The 20,057-nt window shown below is 34.9% G+C and overlaps 1 protein-coding gene across 1 annotated transcript in view; it reads right to left on the bottom strand.

The window, feature by feature from the left end:
• The window catches only part of gbe1b (glucan (1,4-alpha-), branching enzyme 1b), a 323,593-nt gene extending 310,757 nt beyond the window's left edge, over nt 1-12,836 (bottom strand). Inside the window, exon 1 of the mRNA XM_030152339.1 lies at nt 12,573-12,836. Coding sequence (XP_030008199.1) covers nt 12,573-12,670 — 98 coding nt within the window. The 5' untranslated portion in view covers nt 12,671-12,836. The remainder of the gene's footprint in view (nt 1-12,572) is intronic.
• Between the last annotated feature and the right edge of the window lie 7,221 nt (nt 12,837-20,057).

The following is a 20,057-nucleotide window of genomic DNA, read 5'->3' as shown; positions in this document are numbered from 1 at the left end:
CTGAACAGTAAATCCATTGTTCTTCCAAAAATACAAAAACAAACACAAAAAGGCCAATAAACACTGACATACACACATTAAGTCCAAATTAACACTAACACCACAACCCCGCTGAACCCCTGCACAGAAAAAGAACACATTTTCAACAACATGCCCAATACCCACAATGCAATGCGGAGATAAAAAGGTGTGGTCATGACTAAAACTTAGTGATTTAAATCCATTCAACTTAAACTTTTTCGTACTTTCGACTATGTCTGCAAATTAGTAGAATATACTTAACATTTTATAGTAATAAAGCTTAAATCATTTAAGTATATTGTCATTAAAGCATTATTGTAATTAAATGCATTAAGCATTGAAAAAAAAGTAATGAGTAATGAAAACATGAGTATTAAACTTAAATGCCTGGTTTGAATGGAATTGTTATTTTAAGTACAACACACTAAATGCCAAGTTAATTTAACTTAAAATTTGTTGCAATGTCATTTGCTTTATATAATCATTTGACTTAATATCATCAGTTCATTGGACTCAATTCCAAGTTAATTTAAATTAAAATGTTTTGCTATATAATTTACTTTGTATAATTATTCAACTTAATATATTGTAGCGTGGATGGAAGTTAGGCAGGAAGTTAGCTCAGTGTAATTTACCAGTACAGGAAAAGCTTTAAATTTGGCAAGGCATAAAAATTTACACTAAATGACAACAATTATAGCTGAACAGTAAAGCCATTGTTCTTCCTATGGCTCTGACTCATGGTGCAGCTCTACAAAAATACAAAAACAAACACAAAAAGGCCAATAAACATTGACATACACACATTAAGTCCAAATTAACACTAACACCACAACCCCGCTGAACCCCTGCACAGAAAAAGAACACATTTTCAACAACATGCCCAATACCCACAATGCAATGCGGAGATAAAAAGGTGTGGTCATGACTAAAACTTAGTGATTTAAATCCATTCAACTTAAACTTTTTCATACTTTCGACTATGTTTACAAATTAGTAGCATACACTTAACATTTTATAGTAATAAAACTTAAATCGTTTAAGCACATTGTAATTAAAGCATTTTAGTAAATACAAAGTCCGGGCTTACACTGACAGGTTTAGCTTTGTCTGGTGTGAAGCAAAGTTCAACAAACCTGAGATGTGGGCAGCCTTGAGCCGTGACATGGTGGTGAAATCTAAAGAATCAGTCTGTGTGGTCAGAGGTCTTTCTCTGATAAGCTAGCTGAATTCTTAGCACTGTGCAGCTCGGCGAGGGGACTCAGCGTGACACCGCAGCCTGAGAAAGCTCTTGATTTCTATGCCCGTGCTCATGATATGGTGTTTTGGATCTGGGCCTTGGAACACCAGGGGCTTATCAAGAATTAACCTTCACACAGCGGTGCACCTATATGTAAAATAATTTATGTGCCATTTTCATCAGCAAGACAGGTGTTTGAGACACGTCTAGGGCTCGGTGAAGCCTAGCAATCCCAAGCTGTGTCTGAGATGGAACTGACACGCTCATCTCTCCGCAAGGCTAGAGCCCTGTTCGCATGCCTCAAATACAAAGCAGGTGGTCCCTTACCTGCCACATTAGAGACACGATCAGGCACAGTAATGAAAACAGATAAATGGAGTTTTAAGGTCTGATTTCTGGGACAACCCGGCACTGGGCAGATACTGCAGAAATGTGAGGTGAAGATCATTATCAGTGTCAGCTTAAAGGGAAAAAAAAAGAGAAAGCACCGAATTGTTTTTAAGAAAAAAAAAAAAAAAAAAACAAGCGGGTGTGGATCTTGAGCAGAAGAATTACTCTGTCACTTTTTTTTTTTTGCCAACATATCCTCACATCCATTAATGAGAATAAGAGATCTTATCGAAGAAGAAAGGAATACATGCCGTCGCTATTCTGTCAACTTTAGCTATTCCCTTTTTTTTTTTTTTGCATCTGTTTCTAATATATTAACCAGATCAAAATTAAACTCAAAGTGTTTTCAAAGCCACAAGGACTTAATAATTAATTAGTTAATTTGAGCTGGAGGAGTTAATAAATGTTAATTCGGGATGTTACGGAGTAAAAAGGTAAAATTATCTGTGAGTCTGTGGAGCAGAGGTCTCAAACTCATTTTCTTTCAGGGGCCACACTCAGCCCGATTTGATCTCCAGTGGGCCACGCCAGTAAAATAATATTATAATAACCTAGAAATAAGACAACTCCAAATATTTGTCTTTGTTTTAGTACAAAAAAAACCCATTAAATTGTGAAAATACTTAATTTTATAAACTATCCAAACAAAAAAAGATGTGAATAACCTTAAAAAACTGAAATTCCTTAAGAAAATTTAGTGCAGTTTCAACAATATTATGTCTCAACTTATCATTTATACTAGGGATGTAATGATATGAACATTTCATATCGCGGTTATTATTATCGCGATATTGTTGAAATTGTGCTCAAAATGTTCAAAAAGTACTAATACACACACTGAAATAATTTAACCAAGTTGTATTTTGAAAAAAATAAATAAATAAATAAAATAACAGGCACAATGTACCTTCTGTTGCCAGAAACATTCAAATATTAACCCTTAGTGGTCTGAGCCTATTTTGGCCGTTTTTCAGTATTTTTGAATTTGCCTTTATATACTGTATAAACAAATGTTTACGTTTGGTATCTTTTTTTTTTTTTCAGCACAACTTCATTTATATCATCTGCCTATTATTTTTTCACTTTGGCCTACTATATCAACATAAAAGGACAAAAAACACATAAAAAAATATAAAATCCGATTTGAAAAATGTATATAATTTCTTGCAAAAATAACACAAAGATGCTTAACGAACCTTTTCAAAGACTTTAAAAGTCAATATTGGTTCCAAATATTTAGTATATAAAATTAAAATTGTAATAAATAAAAACTATACTCAAATATCTGACGAAGCTTTACATAGGGTTTTTTCCTATCAAAGTGCGGTAATCAAACACGGTTATCATGATAATTAGAATTTAAACGGTAATACTAACTGTATGCAATTTTACCATGGTTTATCATTATACTGGTAATCATTACATCCCTAATTTCTACATGTGCATTATCAGATCTACAAAGACACTAAACACTTAGTAACAGGCAGCAAATTGTTAAAATTGTGCTTAATTTCCTTTAGACATTTCAGGTTCATATTTGTTCAGGTTATTCATATTTTATTGTTTCAGGATAGTTTGTAAATCTAAGTATTTTCATAATTTAATGTTACTTTTTCTACAAAAACAAAGACAAAAATTAGAAGTTGTCATTATTTATAGGCATAATGTAATATTTTTTTCACATCAAAGAAGAAAATGTGGAGTCATTATTTTTTGTAGGTTATTCTGCTATTATTTTACCGTAGATCATATTGGTCTGTTTATGGAACCTGAACTAAAATGAGTTCCACAGCCTTGACTGTGGAATTTTTGCACTTTGCAAATTCATCCTATGGGCCGCATTGGAACCTTTGGTGGGCCGCATTTGACCCCCAGGCTGCATGTTTGAGACCCCTGCTGTAGAGTCTGTTTACTTTGTGTGTCCATGTTCTTTCAATGATTATCATACAAGGCCAGATGCGGACACGGGGTTAGTCCACTTAAAAGAGCTGCTTTTTTTCAGGTCACAGCAACACATTAAAGCTGAATTTAAAAAGTCATGTATGAAGCACTAGTTTGTTCTTGGGATACTCACTTAGTAATTTTGCTTCAAATACTTTATTCTTTTCCTTGGGGTGATAAAAGCATTTCATGCTGTGTTTTCTATGTACTGTGGGATGTTAAATAGGACCGGTAATCTCTGCCCATTATGATCAATCATTACAAAAATCATTCATGGAACTAGAACTGTCTAAAATAAGAAGAAACTGTGACTTTTTTTGCAGTTAAGACCCAGTAGGTGTTGCATATATTACAAATGGCTACTAAAAATCATTAAATCATTATTTTATTTGCTGTCTACCATTAATAGACTTTTAAATATCGGCTATACACTCACTGGCCACTTTATTAGGTATACCTGTTTTACTGCATGTTAACACAAATATCTAACAAGATAATCATTGATTAGCATCTCAGTACATATCACACAGTTGAGACAGTTAAAATTAAGCATCAAAAAGAGGAAGAAACAGGATTTAAGCGCCTTTGAACATGGCATGGTTGGTGTTGGTTTGAGTGTTTCAGAAACTACTGATTGATTGGGATTTTCACACAAAAGCATCTCTAGGGTTTACAGAGAATGGTCCAAAAAAAGAAAAAAGGAGAAAACATCCAGCTGAAAATGCCTTGTAGAGGTCAGAGGAGAACAGCCAGACCGGTTTAAGCTGACAGAAAGGCAACAATGACTCAGATAACCATAGTGTAGCCCTTCAGCAGCACATACTATTATATATAATATAATATACAGAGATGAACAAATGTATTAGACCACCTTTCCCTATTTGCTTCAGAGACCATCCAGCATCATGAAGTGCTTTAATGTGGATGTTTTACCATTTTGAACTAGAATGAGGAGTTTCAATCTGAATTCACCTGGTTAGTCCAACGTGACGCCACTTTTAATTGGCGTGTTATCAGTACGCATTATATGCTTTCTGTGTGTGTGTGTTCACGCTGCGTCAAATACCATGCGATAAGTGGTTAGGGTTAGTGGTAGGGGTGTGTATCGGCAAGAATCTGGCAATACGATACAAATCACAATACTAGGATAACGATACGATATATCATGATGCTCTTAAAAAGGCAATTTATTGTTTCTTTTTATTATTATTATGATTATTTATTTATTTATTTTTTTTTTTTTTTTTTTTTCCTGGAAGAATTGAATTACACCAGAAATATGCACAAATACTAAACACATTTCTATTTGATCAGAACAGGATCTAATGCTATACCACTAAATTTTTCTAATTCTCCTTTTTTCCAAAGGAACTAACATCTGCCTCTCTCAGACGGTAAAAAGTGCTTTAAGGATCCTTCAAATAACCATTATTTAATAAAACAGTGTGAAATAATAATAAATTAGATATAAACAATAAAGAAAAACAAAAATTAACCTCCGCCATATCTGCATTTGAATAATACCTAAAAATATCGATACAGTACTTTTTAATATCGATACAGTATTGTGAAATGAAATATCGCGATATATTGCAGAAGCGATATTTTCTAACACCCCTAGTTAGGGGTTACGGATATGTAAACCGGAGATCTTGGCGTACATTGATACCCAATCAAATGGCACTGAATAACACACAATTTCACGCCAAATGCCATAAGAACTGGTGTGACATACAATGCAATTATGAGATCAGTCTGGTTTATTCTCAAATTTAACCCGACTCACTGAGCTTCTCTGAGAGGTCAGAAAATAATTAAGAATGATCCATTGCAACCATTAAAACTTTTTTTTTTTTTTTGTCCAAGAACACAAGAAAGTACATATACTACAAACAAAAAGTTAAGGATAGTTTTCATTTTTGGGCTGTTTTTTTCAGTTGGGATTCTTGCACAGCACTTTTTACTTTTTTGTGTATTGAAATTAATGACCAGACATAATTTTATTTACAAAAAAAAAAAAAAAGCCAAAAAAAAAAAAAAAGAAATATCCTTAACTTGTTGTTAGTAGTGTATAACTAGGCCTATAAGTTGAAATGTTAATCAAAAAATAACAACGCACTTGTAAATTTGAAAATTCATGTATAACAGTTACGTTTTAGCATTAGAATTTCGTGTCAGTTAAAGAGCTTGTGCATACTGGTGTATTAACTGACACAGAAACGTAATGCAACACGCTGCACACTTTTAATACCCCTCGGCTACATATAGCGATTAACGCCACTGAAAAGACATGTTGCCATTTGACCTTGAAAAAGTAGGTCAGGGTCACCTATTTCCAGTAGACCTCTGCTCCGTGCCAAGATGAATCCACAGTGTACATTTGGTGCAGATATCTCAATGCATTCTACAGATAATGCCAATATGTTGTTCAATGGATAAATAGATGACAAAACAACTACAATACTCCTCTGGCCAGAGTTGGCCGAGGGGTTGAAAACGATTTCAGTTACCAATTCTGTTGATTTAGGGCAGTTCTGGTATAAATCTTACACTGAGCTGTGGTCAAATAAATGTGTATTGCATTGTATACTGAACAACAAAAGAAACGCAAGTATGTTTCGGTATTGGTTTATATGGGAGTTTTATTACGAATATTGGTTTCATATGCGATATTTACAGGATGAGGAAGCAAAATTTACAATATTTTGAGGCAGGGATTGAAAGACAATGTATGACCAATTAGTTTATTGAAAGTCATGAGAATTTATTTGCCACAAGAAAATTTACATAATAGAAAATGTTTTTATTCTATGTGTCCTCCTCCTTTCTCAATAACTGCCTTCACACGCTTCCTGAAACTTGCGCAAGTGTTCCTCAAATATTCGGGTGACGACTTCTCCCATTCTTCTTTAATAGTATCTTCCAGACTTTCTTGTAATAGTTTTGCTCATAGTCATTCTCTTCTTTCCATTATAAACAGTCTTTATGGACACTCCAACTATTTTTGAAATCTCCTTTGGTGTGACGAGTGCATTCAGCAAATCACACACTCTTTGACGTTTGCTTTCCTGATTACTCATATGGGTTATTTATTTAGGTGGTCAATCGTAGAATTAGGATGGGTAAAATGAAGAGACTGAATTTCCATACTGGGATAATAAACAGAATTAACCTTCAACCTTTATACACTCACTGGCCACTTTATTAGGTACACCTGGTAGGACAGTTTGGGCACTCGCTATCATGTAGGCTACATCACAGAATAATGAATGTTAGTAAAGGTTAATAAATGCAGCCTCTTGAAATTTCCATTCTGATTATTAATGTGTATGGAGGCCTTAAGGGGGAAATCATGCAGGATATGAGCCCCGAATAAAGGCAATTAACATCTCAGAGGTTATTTCTATAGTAAAAGGTTTCAACACCGCAAAAACAAATGCAATCAATCAAATACTGTAGCCTGCAGAGGGTAGGTAATGTGTTCCAACTCTACATTCTGGATGGATTCATATTTAGGACAAGAGAGGAATAATTCAAGGATGAAGAGTTAGAGATGTAGATCACAGGTGTCAAACATGCGGTCCGGGGGCCAAATCCGGCCCGCTAAAAGGGTCCAGTCCAGCCCTTAGGATGAATTTGTGAAATGCAAAAATTACACTATGATGTTAAGCATTTTAGTTCAGGTTCCACATTCAGACTAATTCAATCTCAAGTGGGTCATAGTAACCTATAAATACTCACAAATCCAATTTTTTTTCTTTGTAAATGTAAATATTTTCATGTATTTACACTAAAACAAAGCATAATATTGCAAAAATATCAGAATAACCTGAACAAATATGAACAACCTAAAATGTCTCAAGAGAAGTACATGCAATTTTAACAATATTTCACCTGTTAGTAAATGTTTTGTGTGTTTGTAGATCCACTGTGATCTGTAAGTTATAATGTAAATGTGGAAATGATAAATTGAAGCATAATATTGTTAAAATTACACTTTTTTTTCAGTTTGTTTATATTATTCACATTGTTTGAAAGGATAGTTTCAAACCATTTTCATAATGTAATTTTACTTTTTTCACTCTAAAACAGGGGTGTCAAACTCATTTTACTTCAGTTCCACATTCAGCCCAATTTGATCTCCAGTGGGTCGGACCAGTAAAATGATAACTGTGAAAAAGGTAAAATTATATTATGATCAGGTTTACATCTGCAAAGTTTCCCTAAAAATTCTAAATAACATGAACAACTTGAATTGTCTTAAGAAAAACAAGTGCAATTTTAACACTAGTATGCCTCGGTTTATCAGTTTATCATTTACACATGCGTGTTACAATCGCAAAAACCATTTAATAACAGGCAAAAATATTGGTAAAATTGCATTTAGTTTTCTTAAGACATTTCCGTTTGTTCATATTTCTTCATGTTATTCACATTTTTTGTAAAAGTATAGTTTGGTAATGTAAACATTTTCATGGAATTTTACTTTTTTACACCAAAAAAATAAAGAAAAAATTCGGGGTTATCATTATTTATAGGTTATTATTATGATAATATTTTACTGGTTCTGACCAAGGTTATTATCGTTAATGAAAACGAACGAAATGACGAAAACTAAAATTGAAAAAACATTTTCGTTAACTGAAATAAATAAAAACTCTAATTAAAAGAAAAAAACGATAACTAACTGAAACTGTATTGTGAGCTTACAAAACTAACTAAAACGTATAAAAATTATGGATACAATTCCCTTCGTTTTCGTCTCTGTCAATGTCGGATTGATATGAAATTAATTTATTTCACTTCAGCAGTTTGAGCTGGTGACACCATAAGACACTTCACAGTCTGTCATGACTGGTCATTTGTGGTTTCCAGTCGTCTTCTGGTCCCCACTCTACCTGGAACATACAGACTAAAGCTGGGACACAGCAGCACAGTCCTGTCTGGGGTTTACTGTAGTGATACATGGGTCGGGTTTTTTTTTTTTTTTTTTTTTGGCGTACCGTGTGTGTGCGCGTGAGTGACAGACAGAGCTGAGCTAAAGGACAGTCAGTGTTGAACTAGCATCCAGGTTAAAACTGGAGAGTTTATCACCATGAAAAGGCCTTCCAAGCCCTGAACTGCACAGTTTAGAAGAGGAGAAAAGAGGAGGATGAAAACTAATCCAACTACAGAGGTATGGAACCTGTTAGAATGTTCAAAAACGTTTGATGTTACTAGCTACAGCTAGCTGAACTGAACTGAAGCAAACTTGGCTAATAATGGAACTGGAGATGATTAAGAGATGAGAGATCTGCTAAGGTGTGGTTTACTGATGAGGAACTGGGTTATATATGTTTATAAGTGGTTTGTATATGTTTCTGTCTGCTTTAACTGCTGGTTAGCTGGTTTATATATGTTTCTGTCTGCTTTAACTGCTGGTTAGCTGGTTTATAATATGTTCCTATCTGCTTTAACTGCTGGTTAGCTGGTTTATAATATGTTCCTATCTGCTTTAACTGCTGGTTAGCTGGTTTATAATATGTTCCTATCTGCTTTAACTGCTGGTTAGCTGGTTTATATATGTTTCTGTCTGCTTTAACTGCTGGTTAGCTGGTTTATAATATGTTTCTATCTGCTTTAACTGCTGGTTAGCTGGTTTATAATATGTTCCTATCTGCTTTAACTGCTGGTTAGCTGGTTTATATATGTTTCTATCTGCTTTAACTGCTGGTTAGCTGGTTATATATGTTTCTATCTGCTTTAACTGCTGGCTGCTTTGTGCATCTCCTCTCATGCTTTGCACATCTTCGCATTGTTTCACGTAAGTGACGTTGTGTATGGATTGCACCCCACCTCAACCTGCTATAGGGAATTTAGACATTGTACGGTACATTGTGTCTCTGCTCAGTCCATGAGCCGCCCTAACCCGACCCCCAAATAAAGTGTCCAGGGTAACACATATCCACGCCTCACTAATTTCTTTGAATAGGATGATGAGGAAGATAAATATATGAAATAACTAAAACTAATACTAAAACTAAACTAAACTAAAACTAAGCATTCAGAAAAAAACGATAACTAATAAAAACTAACAAACCTGCTCTAAAAACTAATTAAAACTAACTGAATAAGAGAAAAAAAAAGTCAAAACTAATTAAAACTAAACTATAATTAAAAATCCAAAACTATTATAACCTTGGTTCTGACCCAGTTGAAATCTAATTGGACTGTATGTGTCTGTATGTGGAACCTGAATTAAAATGATTTTGACACCACTGATTGTTACTATGTAAAGTGTAATTTTTTGCATTTCACAAATTCATCCCGCGGGCCAGATTGGACCCTTTGGGGGGCTGGATTTGGCCCCCGGGCCGCATGTTTAACACTTGTGTTCTAAAACATAGAGAAAGGTTTGGAGTTGATATTATTTATAAATAGGGATGTAACGATTACCAGTATAATGATAAACCGCTGTAAAATTGCAGGCTGTTAGTATTACTGTTTAAATTCTAATTATCATGATAACCGTGTTTGATTACCGCACTTTTAGGGGAAAAAACGCCTCTGTAAAGCTATGCTTTTATGTCAAATATCTGAGAATAGTTTTAATTTATTACAATTTTAATTTTATATATCTAACATTTGGAACCAATATTCACTTTTAAAGTCTTTGAAAAGGTTTGTTAAGCATCTTTGAGTTATTTATGCAATATATACAGGGTGGGGAAACAAAATTTACAATGAACATTTAGTTGTTTTTTCTCAGTTGTCACCCGAATATATGAGGAACACTTGCGCAAGTTTCAGGAAGCGTGTGAAGGCAGTTATTGAGAAAGAAGGAGGACACATAGAATAAAAACATTTTCTATTATGTACATTTTCTTGTGGCAAATAAATTCTCATGACTTTCAATAAACTAATTGGTCATACACTGTCTTTCAATCCCTGCCTCAAAATATTGTAAATTTTGCTTCCCCACCCTGTATATTTTTCAAATCAGATTTTATATATTTTTTGTGTCTTTTTTGTCCTTTTGTGTTGATATAGTAGGTTAAAGGGAGGTTTTTCCTCGCCACTGTCATCAGTCACAAGTGTTTGCTCCTGGAGGATTCTGTTGGGTTTCTGTAAATTGGCTTTAGAGTCTAGTTTTGACTAACTATATGTAAAGTGTCATGAGATAACTTTTGTTATGATTTGGCGCTATATAAATAAAATTTGATTGATTGATTAAAGTGAAAAAATAATAGGCAGATGAGATAGATGAAGTTGTGCTGAAAAAAAAGATCCCAAACATGGGTATAGTAAACATTTGTTTATATACACTGAACAAAAATATAAACGCACCACTTTTGTTTTTGCCCCCATTTTTCATGAGCTGAACTCACAGATCTAAAACTTTTTCTATGTACACAAAAGGCCTATTTCTCTCAAATATTGTTCATAAATTTGTCTAAATCTGTGTTAGTGAACACTTCTCCTTTGTCCTTTGCTGAGATAATCCATCCACCTCACAGGTGTGGCATATCAAGATGCTGATTAGACAGCAGGATTATTGCACAGGTGTGACTTAGGCTGGCCACAATAAAAGGCCACTCTAAAATGTGCACTTTTACTGTATTGGGTGGTCCAGGGGGTCAGAAAACCAGTCAGTATTTGGTGTGACCACCATTTTCCTCGCACAGTCTTCTTCATGAATTCTCTGAAACAGCTTTGGAGATGGCTTATGGTAGAGAAATGAACATTCAATTCACAGGCAAAAGCTCTGGTGGACATTCCTGAAGTCAGCATGCCAATTGCATATTCCCTCAAAACTTGTGACATCTGTGGTATTGTGCTGTGTGATAAAACGGCACATTTTGGAGTGGCCTTTTATTGTGGCCAGCCTAAGGCACACCTGTGCAAAAATCATGCTGTCTAATCAGCATCTTGATATGCCACACCTGTGAGGTGGATGGATTATCTCAGCAAAGAAGAAGTGTTCACTAACACAAATTTAGACAGATTTGTGAACAATATTTGAGAGAAATAAACCTTGTGTGTACACAGGAAAAGTTTTAGATCTTTGAGTTCAGCTCATGACAAATGGGAGCAAAAACAAAAGTGGTGCATTTATATTTTTGTTCAGTGTAGTATATAAAGGCAAAATCCAAAGGACTGAAAAACGGCCAAAATAGGCTCAGACCACTAAGGGTTAATATTTGAATGTTTCTGCCAACAGAAAGTATATTGTGCCTATTATTTTATTTTATTATTATTTTTAATACAACATGGTTTAATTATTTCAGTGTGTGTATCAGTACTTTTTGAACATTTTGAGCTCAATTTCAATAATACCACGATAATAATGATAACCATGATGTGAAATTTTCATATGTTACATCCCAGTTTATATATTATTATCTTATAATTTTACTGGTTCGGCCCACTCCAGATCATATTTAGCTGAATGTGGTCGCTGAACTAAAATAAGTTTGACCCCCCTGCTGTAGAAGGAGAAAGAAAGAGAGAAACAGACAGAGCATCTTTGTTGAAAGTCTGGAGGTAAACAACCCAAACACAGTTCAGCCTTTCACCTGGGGGGGGGGGGCGCACTGCGCACGTCACCAGACTACGACACGCACGCGGACTCCACAACTGTCAAACACAGGGAAGTTGAGAAACAAACTGCTTTTCTTTTGCAACTTGTTTCCTACAGTGAAAACACATCCTGGTAGCTGTTCATTCATTATGCGTAAGCGGAACAGCCTCTTCAGCCGCAGCAGGATCAGAGGAAACAGATGCGTAAAAGTGTCATGTGCGCATCTGAGCGGTCAAACCTGATGTCAGAGCAGAAGGTGACTCTAGGGAAAATAATGCAAAAAAATATATATATCGCTCTGTATCTGTTATTTGTGTGTGTTTTTCATCCTGACACTGAGTCCAGACTAAAGCCGGCTTTCACTCGCGTCACCGTGGACTGATTTTGGAGACACGCGGCGCAACAAACAGCTGTTTTTACCTCCTTCTGAAGTCCTTCTCGAACGGCTTTAGGTAGGGATCCATTTGGAGAAGAGAGTTGAACTCAGGGACGGTAACATTATCCTCTCGGTCTGCCATGGTTTCTCCAGACGGAACCAATCGAGCGCCGATCGGTGATGCGCAGCTTGTGGCCGGACGCACTGACGGTGGCACAGAACGGGGCAGGAGCGCGCGCAGGGGGGGTCAGCCTTTATGTACACGCGGATGAGAGCCAATCAGGTGGATCCGTGCCATGGCCGGCCCTTAGGACGGGGTTTTGTTTTCACTGGGTCACACAGAAATCAGCTGATCCGACTGGGTCTGGGATACAGTGTGACTTTAAGATGACAGAGAGGAAGTGTTTGAGCAAAGGCTCTGGGATTTGTATGCGCATGTGCAGCCTTTAGGATTATTTATTTATTTATTTTTTATTGGAACTTGGCTAAAGAAACATCAGAAATGGGAGTATTTTCAACAGTTCTGATTTTACTGTCATTTTACGTAACTTTTATGTGACTTTAAATATTTACATATGCTGTATCCCTGTTGATATATGTATGTGTGTATGTATATATATTGTCATTATTTTATTTTTTTAACATCTGTGATTGTACATTGTCAGTTTATACAACCTTAAAAGGTTTTTTTTTTTGCTTTTCTTTCTTTCTTTCTTTCTTTCTTTCTTTCTTTCTTTCTTTCTTTCTTTATTTATTTCTCTGCTAAAAGCCTGACTAAGGACTGGAGATGGAAACTAGCTATAGCTATAATTTCTTTATGTGAATCATCAGTTTCTACAGCTTTTTTCAGGTAGAAGTTATACTATGTAATTTGCATTGCCCCTATCAAATAACCTTTCAAACATTCTATTTATTTATTTATTTAAACATCTGTGATTTTACATTGTCATTTTATGCAACCTTAAATCTTTCTTTCTTTCTTTCTTTCTTTCTTTCTTTCTTTCTTTCTTTCTTTCTTTCTCTGCTAAAAGCCTAAGGACTGGAGATGGAAACTAGCTATAGCTATTATCTCTTAATGTGAAATATCAGTTTCTACAGCTTGTTTCAGGTAGAAGTTACACTATGTAATTTGCATTGTCCCTATCAAATAAACTTTATACATAAATAAACTTTAGAATACTCTATTTATTTATTTATTTAAACATCTGTGATTTTACATTGTCATTTTATGCAATCCCTTAAATGCTTCTTTCTTTCTTTCTTTCTTTCTTTCTTTCTTTCTTTCTTTCTTTCTTTCTGTCTTTCTTTCTTTCTTTCTTTCTTTCTTTCTTTCTCTGCTAAAAGCCTGACTAAGGACCGGAGATGGAAACTAGCTATAGCTATAATCTCTTTATGTGAATCATCAGTTTCTACAGCTTGTTTCAGGTAGCTGTTATACTATGTAATTTGCATTGTCCCTATCAAATAAACTTTATAAATAAATAAACTTTAGAACACTGTATTTATTTATTTATTTATTTAAACATCTGTGATTTTACATTGTCATTTTATGCAACTTTAAATGTTTCTTTCTTTCTTTCTTTCTTTCTTTCTTTCTTGCTTTCTTTCTTTCTTTCTTTCTTTCTTTCTTTCTTTCTTTCTTGCTTTCTTTCTTTCTTTACTAAAAGCCTGACTAAGGACCAGAGATGGAAACTAGCTATAGCTATAATCTCTTTATGTGAATCATCAGTTTCTACAGCTTGTTTCAGGTAGAAGTTATACTATGTAATTTGCATTGTCCCTATCAAATAAACTTTATAAATAAATACACTTTAGAACATACAATACAATATACAAACTCTTATAGAGGACATGTCAATAATGACAGGAGACAGATTCAAAAAGGAGCATGTAAGGCAACAAAAAAATCTATGACAAAGTCAGCAAATGAAAGAAATAAAACAGAACAAAAAGGGAGCTGTAAAACAAGTGTAATATAAAAACCAGTGGAGCAAAACTAAAAAGGTCCAAACAACAAATGTTGATTAATTTCACCATGTAATTTTTTGGCTGATTTATGGGACTTTGTTTTCTGAAGCGATGAAAAAAACAGTTTGAAATCCTTTATGCCAACACCCTGAAGAAGGCACATGCAGACACGGGTTGGTGTGTTTTGCTTTGGTGGTACAGTATGTTGCATTAAGAATCACCCTGAAGTCATTGAACTCTGCCAAGTATTGTGCCATTCTCCAAACCCACATGCTCCCTGCTGCACATGCTCTGTTTCATCGAGGTCAAAACTGGATGTTTCAGAAATAATGGAACACATCCAGAAAATCACATGTTGAAACTGTCGAGAATGTAGTTTTAAAAATTACTTGTATTTGTTTGTGTCTGTCTGATGCAGAAACTCAGTTCATCCAGCAGTATTTTCTAATTTCCCCAGGAGTCACCTAAACTGATTAAAAGGATTTCCTTTTGTTTTTACTTTACGTTTTAAAGATGACCTCACTTGTATTCTGGGTTCAGTGTTAGACTGAGTGAATAAAACTGCATCACAATCAGTGGTGATTTTTTGTTACCATGAGTTATGTCATTATTTACACATATGATGTTTGTCAGTTTAAAAGATGATTGTACAAGTCAAAAAGTTGAATTTAGTTTTAAAACTGTTCAAGTTTCAAAGTGTAAAAATACATAAATAGAAAGACAACATGCCTGAGAGTCACAGGGGTGACGCCATCCTCTCTATGATCTGTTCAGTCTGAGGATGTTTAGCATTAACATGACCAAACTTGTAGTGATTTTCATACTTAAAAAAACCAAAAAAAAACCAATGTGCCAATACATTGATTTTGGTGTTGGCGATGTGTATCATGTGCAATAAGAAAAGCAGTCCATTCAGCTGTTTAACACAAACTTGATGTTCCTTTACTATCTCTGTCACAAACTGTGACTTCTTCTTTTAGGCTCATAAAATTATCGATTAAAACAAGAAACAAAATATACGTAAATGGTGACGGAATTAGAGAAGAAGTGACTTGTGACTGAGGGGATGCAGTTCAATTCTCTAGATCAGCAGGGGAATTGTTAGCTGATGTGTCCTTGAGCAAGGCACCAAATCCCCCATTCGCTCCCTAGGCATCTGACACTGCCCCTAGTCTGCAGTATGGGTGTTAGAAAATATCGAATCTGCAATACATTGCGATGTTTCATTTTATGATACTGTTATTAAAAAGTACTGTATTGATATTTTTAGGTATTAATTCAAAAGCAGATATGGCGGAGGTTCATTTTTGTTTTTTGGTTTTCTTTATTGTTTGTATCTTATTTATTATTATTTAACACGGTTTTGTTAAATATTGGTTATCTGAAGCATCCTAAAAGCACTTCTTACTGTCTGAGAGAGTCAGACGTTAGTTCTTTTGTTGGGATTGCACAAAAATTATCTAAAGATGTTATTTATGAACTAATACAATATGAACATTTGAGCAGGATCATAAACTGTTATGTGTGTAAAACATAATTTAAGTTTGAACACAGGAACATTTTGTGATACAGCATTAGATCCTGTTCTGATCAAATAAAAATGTGTTCAGTATTTGTGCATATTTGTGGTGTAATTCAGTTCTTCCAGGAAATAATCATTTAAAAAAAGAAACAAACAAAAAATTGCCCTTTTTACAGTATCATGATATATCACGATATATCATGATATATCGTGATATATTGTATTGTGATCCTAGTATTGTGATTTGTATCGTATCGCCAGATTCTTGCCAATACACACCCCTAGTCTGCAGGGTGGGGTGTGTTCCTGCATATTCAGCAACTGATGAGTTAAATGCAAAGGCTCAGTTTCAGCGCAACTAAAATTTTATACTAACAAATTAAGATTTTTTTTTTTTTTTTTTGCCATTGGCCACCATTCATATATTTTTTTTCTTCCAATAATAGGTCCCATGGAGCACAGCAGAAGGGGAGGGACTACACAATACAGTTTTGTTTTGTTTTAATTATTACCGTAAATTCCAGACTATAGACTGCACCTGAATATAAGCCGCAGACCCTAATTTTAGAAAGAAAATCAATTTTGTACACGTATAAGCCGCGCCGGTTTATAAGCCGCGGGTGTCCACCAGTGGCGATCTCTCATAGACTGCAAGAGAAGCCCGGCTTCCCCTATCATTACGAAAATTAAATGGTTAAATATGTTTGGTTGTGTTGACATTTCATTGACTACACATGTGTTCAAACACGTTCATCTCACAGACGAGTTCGTTCAGAATCAGCTTTATCACAAATCATCAGACTCGATGTTGTTCACTTCTCATACATTCCCGTTGCGCTGTTTCCTCATACGATCTATGGTCAATGCATTTCCCCGTTGAAGCCTGGCCTCTATGGGAGTCTATGGGACTGAGAGGAACCTTTTTTTCATTGTGTCAAAACTGGACGGTAATTGGACAAAGGTTTTCTTTGAGTTCAAATGAAATTATTCCCTGTATGTAAATGGGTATGATATGTGTGAGCTTGCTGTCATATCTATAGGTTGATTCGTTGTTAATATGATGATTAAAAAACAAAAGACAAAAAACGAGGCAATAAAAGGATAGTAATAAAAGCACATTTTCTCTTTCTTTTTTTTTTGTCGGTGGACTTATCAGGGTTTCCTTTGGATTCGTGCCGATACGGGATTGACTTGCTTTTGCGCCTGCTGTGGATTCACGGACTTAAAATGACTTGAAAGACACTTGAAAGTGAACAAATTTTTGTTTTTCGTTAGAATAGGACTTTTAATTTATTTTTAAAATATAAAGATTAAAAACAAGTAATTACGTCTGTTGTAATATCATTTTCATTTAACATTACGCACAATACAATAGACAGATTCTTCCCTGGGGTGTGGCAGGCAATAAGGTAAAATCATTGTATAAGCTGCGTCGTAGTATACAGTGATCCCTTATTTTTCGCAGTTAATGGGGACCGGCGCCCCCCCGCGAAAATCGAAAATCCGCGAACTGGAGCCGGAGCCCCCCGAGCCTATCCTAGACCTAGGTACATGTATGTATGTATCTATAAATAGTATATAAGTACTGCAAATGTAATAATTATGAAATAAATGAGATATATATATATATATATATAAAAGAAAACAATGATTAGTACATGTATACATGCATATATATAGATTGGATACATATACATGTACGTACTGTAAAACATCTGAAAGAAAAGAATGTAGAAAGTAAACAAAACACACACACGTGAATACGTACTAACAGCTGATACGTACTCTCTCCTCTCTTCATTCGTGACGCTTATCCATCGTATACGTACACACGAACACACGCACATCTACTCCCAGCTCTCTTTTCCTCTCATACGCACAAGAAACGAATCAATTCTCTCTCTCTCTCTCTCTTTGGTCTCGAGCATCAACACACACAAACACACGTACATGCATGAACTGACATTTCTACATTCTCTCTCTCTCTCTCTCTCTCTCTCTCTCTCTCTCTCTCTCTCTCTCTCTCTCTCTCTCTCTGGCAGCTGCGGCCTCTCGTCTGCTGTGGGGTGGATTTTCGGGGAATTTCCGCGATTTTTTCTTGATTTTTTATTTTTTGATGAATATTTCTGAAAAATCCGCAAATAACTAAAACCGCGGAACTTAAAGCGCGAATTGGCAAGGGATCACTGTAAGCCGCAGTGTTTAAAGCGTAGGAAAAAAGTAACAGCTTATAGTCCAGAATTTACGGTAGTTTTGGTGTCATCATTATGTCTGGCAATTGTGTGTGTTAGCTAATAATACAGGGTGTATAAAAAAAAAATAAAAAAAAAAAAAAAAAACTATACATTTTGAAAAATTACCCCCAGGCCTGAAAATGTCACTGAGAACAGGCCAAGTTAGGGTTTGGGTTAGTGGAGGGAAGTGGAGATCCATCCTGCTATACTCATCTTTCTGTATCTCCCTCCATCCCATTTTCAGACCTAAACAAGTTGAATTCGCTTTGAAAGGCAGGAACAGCTGCCATGGGTAAAGAAATTAAATTGACACGGTGGCCAGAGTGTTAATGCTGTAACCTGGCAATTTTGTGGAAAACAAGATGGATGCCCGTTGTCCCCTCCCATGACCTTTGATTGGATTTAAATCCCACCGCTACTTCATGCAAACCAGTTGTAACTTGTATTGCGCAATTGGCCCCTGTTCGCTCATGCATGAAAACCTGGGTCTGTAAATTTGGACAAATATCCACCAATCCCCTACCTACCGATATCTATAAAAGACAATTCCAAAAATTATCAAATGCAGAACTGGGGGTAATTTTTCAAAATGTATAGTTTTTTTTTGATACACCCTGTATAAGTATAAAACTTTTCCTAAGACACAAACACTTCTTAGAACCTGAAGCAGACTGCATACTAATCTGTGTTCTACCCTCATCTATATGACAACCCAGGATGCATTTCTTCCACACTGTCCCTCTGCGAGCAGTCCACCAGCTCCGTTCTCAGTGAGCTGGATCTTATTAAGCTCTTGTTTTGAAGCACCAGACCAAATTGCTGGACAGTAATTGAGGTGGAATAAAACTAAAGGTTGCATTACTTGTTTAATTGTTTAACGGTGGCCACACATTCTAATGATGGAGGTGCCTTTACTCGTTTTCGCCGAGCGGATTGATATATTTTTGCTCTGAGCTAGCCAAACCGTTTGAGGTTAAAGTTAAATAGTAATGATGGATAAATACCTGCCAGATGCTAAGTGTGAACACAGACATAAGATTTTACAATGCAGATCACTATAAATGTGTCCATCTGCCAAAAGCCATCAGAGCTGTTATATCCTCCATGTCCGCTGCTGGAACTGAAACAAGACAGAAAGCATTATACTTCTAGTAACACTTGTTTATGCTGCCTTTTTTTTTTTTTTTTTTTTTTTTTAGATATTTATGCCGTCAAGGTTTTTCTTTTATATTTTAGTTTTTATACTCTTTTATACACATTATTTACACTTTTAATGGCACCTAGTATGATTGCACTTTTTAAAATTTAGTTGTACCTGTACAATGACAATAAAGACACTCTATTCTATTCTATTCTATTCTATTCTATTCTATTCTATTCTATTCTATTCTATTCTAACAATTCAGTTGCTATATAAAGGTATTCTATTCTATTCTATTCTATTCTATTCTATTCTATTCTATTCTATTCTATTCTATTCTATTCTATTCTATTCTATTCTAACAATTCAGTTGCTATATAAAGGTATTCTATTCTATTCTATTCTATTCTATTCTATTCTATTCTATTCTATTCTATTCTATTCTAACAATTCAGTTGCTATGAAGGTATTCTATTCTATTCTATTCTATTCTATTCTATTCTATTCTATTCTATTCTAACAATTCAGTTGCTATATAAAGGTATTCTATTCTATTCTATTCTATTCTATTCTATTCTATTCTATTCTATTCTATTCTATTCTATTCTATTCCAACAATTCAGTTGCTATATAAAGGTATTCTATTCTATTCTATTCTATTCTA

The sequence above is a fragment of the Sphaeramia orbicularis genome, chromosome 13, assembly GCF_902148855.1.
Source record: "Sphaeramia orbicularis chromosome 13, fSphaOr1.1, whole genome shotgun sequence".
Lineage (NCBI taxonomy): Eukaryota > Metazoa > Chordata > Actinopteri > Kurtiformes > Apogonidae > Sphaeramia > Sphaeramia orbicularis.
Note: the sequence above shows the minus strand (reverse complement) of the source record. Positions and strands in the feature narration are given on the sequence as shown.